Source organism: Zingiber officinale, chromosome 4A (assembly GCF_018446385.1).
Source record: "Zingiber officinale cultivar Zhangliang chromosome 4A, Zo_v1.1, whole genome shotgun sequence".
Lineage (NCBI taxonomy): Eukaryota > Viridiplantae > Streptophyta > Magnoliopsida > Zingiberales > Zingiberaceae > Zingiber > Zingiber officinale.
The window spans coordinates 40900077-40911541 of NC_055992.1; the positions used below are offsets into that span (position 1 = coordinate 40900077).

The 11465-nt window shown below is 34.2% G+C and overlaps 2 protein-coding genes across 3 annotated transcripts; one reads left to right on the forward strand and one right to left on the reverse strand.

Annotated features, from left to right (window-relative positions):
* The first annotated feature begins 1852 nt into the window (after nt 1-1852).
* LOC121973270 lies at nt 1853-2520 on the forward strand. Its single transcript, XM_042524797.1, has 2 exons — nt 1853-2050; nt 2212-2520. The coding sequence occupies exons 1-2, from the start codon at nt 1891-1893 to the stop codon at nt 2424-2426; spliced, it is 375 nt and encodes a 124-aa protein (XP_042380731.1). The 5' UTR covers nt 1853-1890; the 3' UTR covers nt 2427-2520.
* Nucleotides 2521-5313: 2793 nt separating this feature from the next.
* On the reverse strand, nt 5314-11090 carry LOC121969846. 2 transcript variants are annotated; one of them, XM_042520122.1, is made up of 6 exons: nt 10731-11090; nt 9877-10161; nt 8745-8918; nt 8554-8669; nt 7401-7726; nt 5314-6421 (listed from the first exon to the last, which is right to left on the reverse strand). In XM_042520122.1, the coding sequence occupies exons 1-6, from the start codon at nt 10878-10880 to the stop codon at nt 5562-5564; spliced, it is 1911 nt and encodes a 636-aa protein (XP_042376056.1). In that variant the 5' UTR covers nt 10881-11090; the 3' UTR covers nt 5314-5561. The 2 variants fall into 2 exon arrangements, with proteins under 2 accessions (XP_042376056.1, XP_042376057.1); XM_042520123.1 differs by having other exon boundaries at nt 8554-8660; nt 10731-11089.
* Between the last annotated feature and the right edge of the window lie 375 nt (nt 11091-11465).

Here is an 11465-nt window from a genome sequence, read left to right on the forward strand (position 1 = left end):
ACGAATCATCAATAGCTCCTCTCCTAGAGTAGATTCAATAGCATTATTAAGCCTTATCCAATCCTCGATTCTCTTCAATCGTCGCAAATAGAAGCGGCAATATTTGATCCATCACATCCCTCTCTCACAATGTTTAAGCAATTGCAACTTACTCCAATATTCTAGGCAAACATTAACAGTGGCGTAGCCATGTGGGGACCGGGTGCAACATCCCTTGATTTTTTTTTAAAAAAATAATATTATATATTTGGAAATGCCTCACTGTCATTTTGACCAGCCAATTCACCATCATTAGTCGTCAAAAAAATTAAAATTGATCATATATTTAGAAAGTTTTCGACCTAAGTTATTCATTGATATCACTTTTACTAGGAAATATTATGACTTGAAATGTTAAGTATTGAATTTTAAAAATAAAATATATAATAATAAACAGATGAATTAAATCATAAAACATTAAGTGAGGGTACTAAATTAAAATTGGATTGTATTCAAACTAAATCTAACGGGCAGGCGCGAATATAAGGATTAGGTTTAAACTGGGATTAATTTGGAGTTGATTTGTTCAAGTTATCATCGAATCAACTTTAAGGTTTAAACAAGTTCAATCATTTAAAAATAAATTAGGGTATTTTTTTAGGAAATATTCTCTTTCATTTTTTTTTTCTCTCCCTTTTCTCCCTACAAATTTTACAACCCCCGCCGTATATCATACGTCGACATGCTTTCGTTCATCCCTTTATTTTATTTTTCCCTTCCTCTTCTTCCCTATTTTCTTCTTTTTCTTCTCTTCTTCTCCAATGGAAATAAATCTGTAATTTTTTTTTCCTCTGTTCTTCTCAACCATAAGAACTCTTTTTATTACCCTTTCTCTTATCCAGCAAGCAAGAAACGCAACATCAGCCGCTGCTATCTTCCCACAACAAAAGTAACCCTCAACCCTCACATCTTCTTCCTCTTCTCATGTTTTCTAGGATTTTATTGACACTACAAGAATAACCCTATTTACCATGTCTTGCTCTCTTTGTGTTATTGTTGAGCTCATCGAAACTAGTCAAGGTTGCTAATGAAGAAGGTAAAACCCTCTTTTGCTTTTTCCTCCCCATCTTCTCTTCTTTGCTTTTCTCAAAAGCAATGGTCTTGCTTTTATTTTTTCCAACAAGTAGCCCTTTACAAACAACTCTTTTCCTCTTTGTCTAACAACAACAACAACATTTATTGAAAAAAGTTGCAAAGTATAAATTTTATTTTATTTGATTGATAAAATCTAAACGGAAGTCTCATATGTATGCTAAATATTACAAGGAAATGAGATCATAAATAAATTTTTGACTTTGGGTCATAGATGAGCTCTTGGGATCAATTTTTTTCAACTAGAATCAAAGACTAAGGTTGAAATTTTGAATTTAAATTCACTTCTTAAATTTGAAATTTAGGATTTTGAATTGTGAAAATAGAACTACATTAATGCTTGAAATTTTTTAAAATCATCCCTCTGGGTTAAAAATCCTGACTACGCCGACACTAAACCTCTTGTCCTAAACTTTGCAACCTCATTAGGACTCAATCTTGCTCTCCTTAGCATTCCTTGCACACACATCTTTATTTATTCTACCTTACTAGACAAGTTACAGTTTTACCAGTGAACCTTTTACTTATTCTTTCTCTCTGAGAGCTGATTAGGATGTGTGTGCATGGAATACTTTCGTCACTCTTTTTCTTGCTTTTGCTCTAGCTTTTTCCCCAATCCAGCTATTCCTTCTCTGACCCAGTGCATGTGCTGGTAGTATTATTATTATTTATGGAACCAGCCTGGCCTAATATGTTTATGTATATATATTTGGCTGAAGAATAGAACTGATTATTGCTCTTCAGATCATCACTTCTTTCATGTTAACTCTTGGGATGAAGCCTAATTTCCTCATATTACTCCTCAACCTCTTGTTTCTCCTTGTGAGCCAGAGTAGTGCGGCTAGTGATGACAGACACGGCAACTCAGCTCAAGTTCAACAGCCGCCTCAGTTCTCCTTCCATGGCAAGCCACTTCAAGGTAATATAGTTACATTATAATTTGTTATGTTCAATTTATCAATGTTTTACAAAGTAGAGACTAATGATATAGTCGAACTCTATGTATATATAGCTGAATCTCAAATAGTTGCTATGCACCATATATAATGATGATGACAATAATAATGATGATGACTGTAGAACTAAATGACATAGTCAATGCGAGCAATGATGAGGAGAAGATGGACTTGGAAAGCCGGAAATGGGACAACTATTTGAGAAAAAGTAACTCTGGAGCCGGAGGGTCGCAATCAATTCATCAACCTCATCCCACTAAGAGCAATGCAGTCATGTTCACCCCTTACTCCTACGTCTTAAGATTTGGTTTTCTTTACCTTGCGTTCTTCCTCGCTTAAATTGGGATCGAGTGATGATGGAGTCAAAGGTATGCTTGTTGATGTTGAGGGAATAAACTTCTTTCTAAGAAATATTGGTGATTCTAAATTTGCAACGAACTTTCATGTTCGTTCTAAATTTAGGACGAATTTTAAAATTTGTCCCAAATTATTTATTTACTTTTTAAAAAGTTATACTTCCTAAAATCGGAAGATAATTTTAGAGAGCTTGGAATGATATAAAACAAACTTCTATAGGTTCTTATCGTTCTCCTGATCACCTCAAATATAATTTTCACTCAATATACTTATGTTTATAAATTTTTAAAACAAGAATTAAATATTTATTATTCATTTATGTTAATAAATTTATAAATGTCAGTATATTGGATGAAAATTATAGTTGAGATTATTAATAAGATTAGGAAAATCATACAAACTCATAAGAACTTATTTCATGTCATTCCCAACTCATAATTTGGGATAAATTTTGAAATTCGTCCCAAATTTAGAACGAACTTGGAAGTTCGTTGCAAATTTGGGATGAATTTCAAAGTTCATCCCTAAAATTTATTTTTTCAAAAATAAAAAAAAATGTCCAAAATAAGGAAGATGAGTTCAGAGAACTCGAAATGATATGAAACAAGTTTTTATGGGTTCATATCATTCTGATTTCATTAATCACCTCAAATATCTAATAAATTTTATTTATTATTAAAATAATTAGATCGATATTATAAATCGTATGACTTAGTGAAAAATAGTTAGAGTTTCAAAATGTTAAAGTGATTTTGATATTCAAAAATCATAGATCTAAATATATTGGATGAAATTAATGTTTGAGACCATTGTGATAAGGAGATTGATAAAAACTCATAAAAACTTGTTTCATGTCATTCTAAGCTCTCTAGGCCTATCTTCCTCATTTTAGACATATTTTTTTATTTTTTAAAAAATTAATTTTTGGGACGAACTTTGAAATTAGTCCCAAATTTGCATCGAATTTCCATGTTCATCCCAAATTTGGAAAGAATTTCAAAGTTTGCCCCAAATTTGCAACGAACTTTTAGGTTCATCCCAAATTTGGTACGAATTTCAAAGTTCGTCCCAGTTTTTTTTATTTTTTAAAAAGTTATACTTTCTAAAATCGGAAGATATCCCTAGAGAGCTCGAAATGACATGAAATAAATTTCTATGGGTTCATATCATTCTCCTAATCTTACTAGTGGCCGCAAACATAATTTTCACCCAATATACTAATGTTTATAAATTTTTGAAACAATAATTAAATATTTATTACTCATTCATGTTAAAAAATTTATTAAGGTCAGTATATTGGGTGAAAATTATGTTTGAGGCCATTAATAAGATCAGGAGAATGATATGAATTCATAAGAGCTTGTTTTATGTCATTCCGAGCTCTCTAGGGCCATCTTCTAATTTTAGGAAATATAACTTTTTTAAAAATAAAAAAACATTAGGATGAATTTTAAATTCGTCTCAAATTTGGGACGAACTTAGAAGTTCGTCGCAAATTTGGGACGAATTTCAAAGTTCGTCTCCAAAATTTATTTTTTCAAAAATAAAATACGTTCAAAATGTGGAAGTGGGTCTAGAGAGTTCGGAATTATATAAAACAAGTTCCTATGGTTTGTATCATTCTACTGACCTTATTAATCACATCACATATCTAGTAAAAATTTTTCATCTTTAAAATAATTAGATTGACTTTATAAATCATATGACTTAGTAAAAAAGAGTTAGAGTTTGAAAATGTTAAAGTGATTTTGATATTCAAAAATAATAGATCTAAATATATTGGGTGACAGGAAGCAAATCAATGTTAACAAATCCCAAATTCATAAGAAGCGATAGTTTAGTTAATTCTCAAAAAACATGATAGGAGTATATAGCATCAATGTTTGTTTTTTTGAAACCAAGAACATTTTAGGTAATCGATATCAAAGGGCAGCTAATAATTAGTGGACTATATAGCATAGATTAATACTGGTTTTTGTATCGTAACCAAGTACATCTCATGCTGTAAATGAAATTAATAATTGACCCTTCCTTGGTGACATACTGAGTGAAGGCTGCTTGGGTTCGTAGAGCGCTTGAACTAAGATTGTGGCTTGACCTTGTGGAGTTAGATTCAATGATGGTTCAAAATTGACATTTCGATGATTCATGAAATATCGACTCTTAACCTTATCGGTCTCAGACTAATGCTATTGATTCAAGACGATTTAAAATTATTATTATTATTTTAAAAAAGTTATTTAAAAATATAAATTTACATTTAAAACTTAATGGCCAGAACTGATCGTTCATCCGATTATGGACCTAGCTCAGGATCATATCTAGATATATATTACATAAATTATATCTTTTAATTAATGGTATATATATATATATTTATATTAAACAATAAATTTACTTTATATATTATTATTATTATTAAATAAATTATATTTCTTGATAAATTTATTGTTCAATACAGCGTACACGTCAAATAGTTTTTATAAATTTAATATTAAATGAATAAAATAATTATTTTTAATAATGAAGAGAGTTAAATACAATTAATAAATTTACTGAGTTAAAGATAAAGTAATTATCCATCGAAGAATTGCAAAAATAAGATAGGCAAGTAAAATGTAAAATTAACTTTTATAAAAAGATAAAATAATCTCACATAAAAAAACTCCAAAACAAACAAAAAATTGTAAGTTGAAATTACATGTCCGAGACGGGTCGGGTTCGAGTTCTATGTGGAGCTTTCAGATCCGTAAAGATTATCACCATACCAATATGTATATTATAGGTATAATGCCAACATTTTTAGTGTAGCAAAACTGACGCCCATGACTCTATCCAATTGAAGTATCACTCTCACCGGGCCATGATGTAAAACAAAATGATCAAGCTGAATTTTGGCTATTTAAATAAGAGATCGTTTTCACCCAGCCTATTAACAAAGACCAAGATGAAGGAAGTAACATCACGAAAGCACAAAAATAAGTCAAAAACTACATTATTCAAACATATTTGCGATACTTCGTCCTACCAAGTACCTGAAGCTCTGAATTTTACCTTGACTTTTACTATTTACATAAAGAGAAGATACAAACACCTAAGGCGAATCTGCACGCTTTGTTAGATTGAAGGAGACGAGGGATTACAATCTTCTTCTGCGATATCAAACAGGAACTGAGGCAGTGAGGCAATTCGTGGAAGATGCATCAGCAACTCCCCGAAAGAATCTCTTCTTGACATTCCTGTTGCATTCTTTGTACCCGTGTCTTCCTGAGCTAATGTGTGATCCAATGAATCATTATGCATGGCACTATCGCCGGCTGAAGTGGAAGCGCCCTTCATCTGTTGGCTCTGTACCACACCATCTTTCTGGAGCAGGGAGCAAAAGGAATTCACTTTCATCATGACAGAATTTTCATTAGATGCAGGACAAGAGGGATTACAATCTTCTTCTGCGATATCGAACAAGAACTGACGTAGTGAGGCAATTCGCGGAAGATGCATCAGCAACTCCCCGAATGAATCTCTTCTCGGCATTCCTGTTGCATTCTTTGTGCCGATGTCTTCCTGAACTGACGTGTGCTCCAATGAATCATTATGCAAGACACCAGCACAGGCTGAAGTGGAAGCGCCCTTCATCTGTTGGCTCTGTACCACACCAACATCCTTCTGGAGCAGGGAGCAAAAGGAATTCACTTTCGTCATGACACAGTTTTCATCAGACGCAGGAACCTGGGAATCACTGAAGAGGTGCTGAACCAACTCTTCCAACATCACCTTGGCAGGCGCTGTAGCCCCCGATAAATGTGGATTGCCTGAAGTGATCTGCTCAGAGATGCATTGTTCCAGTTGACTTACAAAGTCACTAACAGACATTGAAGGCTTCAGTCCAGAAGCTTTCAACTGATCCCAGGAGTTTTGAAGATTAGTAACCTCAGAGCCAACTGCATTAACTCCTTTGAGAAATCCAGATTTTATCACTGAAACAAAATGTATAAATATTAACATGCAATGGAATTTGTTTCGCCAACAATATCATTGCATTTCAGATGATAAGGAATACTATTAGGAAATAACATAATCTTACAGAAAGTGAAGTACAAAACCACATTGAGTCATCCCTATCTATCCATCGAGATACAAACGACTGTAGTAATAAATTATTGAAAGTTAAGTATATTAATATCTGTCCAAACAAGGTCCAGGTGCATAAATGTATAGAAAAGATGCATAGATGAGCCTAGGAATGCATGAAGTATCAAGAAACATGGGCAATTAAAAGTGTGTTGGTATGCAAGATTGAGAGGAACATGAAGTAGGAATAAAATGTAAAAAAAAAAACACTAGAAGCAAAAAGACTAAGTGCAATGAAGAAGTATCAGACGGCACGTCTAAAGTAATTGTAATAGTAATCACATGGCCTAGTAATTGCCCAAATTGTGTTAGGTCAAAACTTGGAAGAATTTTAAATTAATATTAAATTAAAGTTCACCTGACCCTTTCACTTGGATATAGCCAAAACAGCAATGAACTTCTAATACAGTCCAATAAAAAATGATAACACCGAAACAAGTTTCTATTTAGAAATGATATAAAAGATAAAAGAAACTAACTAATACAACAAGAAAAATTATCAACTATAGTTCTCTCAATGTGGAGATTTACCAACCATGAATTGAAGAAAATGTAATATGATTTTAAAAGCGCGCACACACACATTTATAGTCACTCAAAGTTTAATTTTTCCCAAAAAAAGAGTTTTAAGAGATGGAATTACAAATTTAAATAATTTCAATTGGGATATATAGAATATTACTTTGAAAATTGTCTAATCCTTGGAATAGCATATTTTCATTCAATTGACTGCAAGTTGTCAATTTTATTAGTAGAAAGTGCAGAACATTTACTCAGTGAAAAACTAGAAAATTGATGAACTAATAGACAAGATTTGAAGCCTACCTGGATCTTGTGCATGAATATCACCCATGGAAACATCTGACAACCTAGCAACAGAATCTCTGATGTCATTCTTAACAGAAGCTGACGTGCTAGTACAACTTGAAGATGATTCCTGAATTGCAGATCCATATGTGTCCTTCAACTTATCAAATTGATGGCACTTGTATTCTTCATGGTCCTCTAAAAAAGAGCTTTTTGGTTCAAAGAATGGGCTTTTTAAACTAATTTCTGGTTCAGAACTTAGTGCACATAACCGTGGATCGCATTGGATAAGCTTCTCAAAATGTTTGCTTAATACACCTTGGGGACATTGCAGAAAGTGAATCCTGAAATACCAGTATATTAGAAAATTTCTACAGAATTTCAGATGACTTAAGGGCATTCCTAAGGCACTTTTACAGATGAAGATAAAACCTAGTGATGTGCGTGACAAAAACAAAAAAAACTAAGGCCAACTACTAACTTCTAGTAATTATCTCAAATGTAACTCTTCTGTACATTTACATTTTCCTCACATAAGCAGGTCAAAAATAATATCATGTCCATGCCTAAGCATACATGACTAGAGCAATTCCTTTGGATGCTTTGCAGAAGTAACCTAAGTAAATAAAGTGTAGCTTATCTACCACATGAAACATCTTCATATCACCTAGCAGGGTAGCAAATCCAAGAAAGATGCTCATGCCTCTCTCAGTTCAGCTAGAAAAAAGTATCTATTTGTATGCAGAGGGCTGTTGCGCAACATGGAGCTGAACCTGAAGCAAGCAGCAGGGACAACAAAAAGAGAAAGAAGAAAATGGTCTAAACAAAAGGAGGCCACTAGTGGTGGGAGCGGTGACCTTCCCTTAGGGGACTTGTAAAATCTGACCCTGAAAAATGGTTCTGGCTTTAATACCATACTCTTAGTGACGCACAAAACCAATCTTCAAATGAAAAAGCAAAATAAACACAGCTGACTAAACAAAAGCAATATTATGATCTTAACAGGAAAAAAACATTGTGAATTAAAGTACATTTTTATACTGATTATAACTATAAACTCCTAGTGAATTAAGTTAACCGATATAGTGGCAACTCTGAGTGGATGTCAATTAACCAGCACACCAGTAACTCCCACTGGATGTCAATTAACCAACACAAGATTATCTTTTACCTGTGTATGCTAGCTTGCCCTTCAGTGAAGTCAGAAGCAGCCTGCCATAGAGTGTGCTTTCTAGGCTGTGGATTGGTCTCCCTAAAGAAAAGAGGTTGTCTAGCCAGCTGCAAAAACTTATAAAAGGGCCTTGATTAGTAAAGAATTCTGGGTAAATGCATTGCAATGTATGAAGATCAAATCAAAGTTACCACTATATCCAAAGTCCCTGGACCATCTTCTGGAGAATTTGCCTTAAGGGCTGTGATATCAGACCATTGGATCTCGATCTTGCTTTTGAGACCACCATCAAGAATCTCCCATACAAGCTTCCGCTTTGCAAAGTAGCACTTGGCAACTAAATCTCCTTCATACCTTGATACATACTGTGAAAGAAAGAAAGAAAACTAATCATTTGTAATCCAAACCATAGGGGAGACGCAACTTGTGCTCAAAAGCTATCAAACTGGTCTTCTTTCCCTGAAGATATGGTAAATTAAAAGAATGGATATATAGAAAGACGAAAAGGTGGAGGGATGACCAAAGAAACATTATGTTTGTCTCCTCGATGAATGTGAATGAAGAGGATGAATCACTTTTTTACTATATTATTAGCGTTTGGTCTGATTTTGGATGGATAAGTTACAAAAAAAATGAATGTTTAAATTTATCTTTTCAAATATTCATCTTCCCTCTTTTCTTGTGAAAAGAAACAAGAAATAGAGAATCCATTTCTTGACTTATCTCTAGCTCCCAATCCCTCCTCCTTATTCTTTCAAGGAAGCAGAACCTGTTGAAGGGACGATTCAACTAGGAATTAGTCTCCTTCAGTGATTATCATCATACGACAACTGGTCACACCCATTCAAGAATAGCTTGAACAAGGTGAAAGGCGTCAAAAAAACATAATCTACAGATTGAGCAAATTTTTCTTTGGAACCAGGTGAAATATGCCTTTATTTGACTCACATCTACCAGTTGCACTAGCAGAAGTAAAGCCCTTGAATCCATTTAATAGATCCACACTTAAATGCACTAACTCAGCTTTGCAATACTATTAATCTTGGCATATTGTAGGAAAAACTATAGTGTACAGAAAACAAGTGCAAAATATTTTTGTTTAGGCTAGCATACTCAAAATAGTGAGAAGTACCAAAAACAATTTGATTTGATTAATATACCTACAAATTCATCTCGATAACAACAAATTAACAAATGCAATAAATATTTAAATTAATGAAAGATTTGGACTTTTATGAAATTATGAAGAGAAATCAATTCATTCTTAAAAATATTTTCAGTGAATTTAAAGAGAAAAAAAAGATTTCAACAAAAACGAGTTACCTCCCAAGTCCCAATCCTTAAAAGGGAAGCTGGAAAGTTGGAGGCTTTCATCTTTTCATTGATAGTCAAAAATCCATCAGATTTTGTATCTTTCTTTTTGCTTTCATCCAAGCTCTCATTATTTGTCGTGCAAGATGAATTGGAAGAAGAAGTTGCTTGAGACAATCTCATTTGAATCAAATCCAGTAGTGACGGACTCTTTCTCAAACGAAGACCAAGTGGACTAGGTTCATTAAGTAAGCTATTCTGGATGACCTCAGTTGGCGGCATGCTACCCGTTCCCCACTGATATAACACAACATTTTAATGAGTTAATCTGCATGATAACTTAATTTTTTTTTCTCTATGTAAACAGCATCGCAACAAATCGCATCGAATTTCCAATTATAGGACACAATCTTAAATTGTTGAGGTAACCAATCTCATAAAAAGAAAATAAGAGAATGTGAAGCATCAAAAACTGATGTTAAACATCAAGTACGAAAAGCATCCAAACAAACTAGGAATAAATATTTAACCTTTTCCTACTGGAATGGAATATCAAAAAAAAAAAAAAAAAACAGTTAGGAGGTTATTATTCCCTAGGATCCGGGACAAAAAAAAAAGTTTTTAGAAATCGGGCACCAAGATACATCTTTGTAAAAGCATATCCATCAAGTTTCCAAATAATATCAAAAACATCATGACGAACCAGAAACACGAACTATCAAGCCAAATCACTTTATAAAAGTATTCAAGAATCATCCTCAGCCAGCCGCAGCTACGAAGAAAATGACAGAAACAATTTCGGTTCAATCCTTTTGAAAGAGAATTTTACCAAACTTGAGATTGACCTAATGCAGAAAAGGGGCAACCTTAGTTCGCTTGACGACCGGCCCTCGTTCGCCCTCAAACTGGTCCTCAATCTCCAACTTCACAGAACCCGACGCGTCCGCAACCAAAGGCCTCTTCACCGGCAGCTCGGACCCCCGCCGCAGCTTGCCGTAACCCGCCAACTGAACCATAAAGCCACACCACAATCAACGACGGCCGGGAACCCCAGAACAACGGACAGATGATCCACGCAACCACGTCGGCCCTGCACAGCTTCTCTTCGAATCCAGATCCAGAGAGCGCAATAACAAACAAGCAAAATCGAAAGGGAGAGAAGACGAATTCGGATTTGGCTGGGGAGGTGGAGGAGAGGAATTGTCAAGCTGGCTTCTTGTCAAAATTTGGGCGGAATAAATAAACGGGCAATTGCAAAAATTGTCGCTCATGTCGTACGGCCACACACGTGCCTCGTGCAGCAGCCCACGTGGCATATCAAAAAAAAAAAAAAAAAAATGTCAAAGCTTCTTCCTGGTGTGTACAATTTTGCCGTTGACTCATTTTTCTTACAAATATCTACAAACAAAAAAATGTATATTGAATTAAACAATTATCATAAAAAATAAATAATTAAATCTGTTATTAGATTTAATAAGAAAACAGTGATTAGCAAAGGGCTGCTTCGACTTTTGAGGTAGGAAAACGCATGGTCGTATTGGATATGTCGGGCTCGGCCACGTGCGGTGGCCGCCGGCACGTGCCGAAAGCCGGATGAAGAC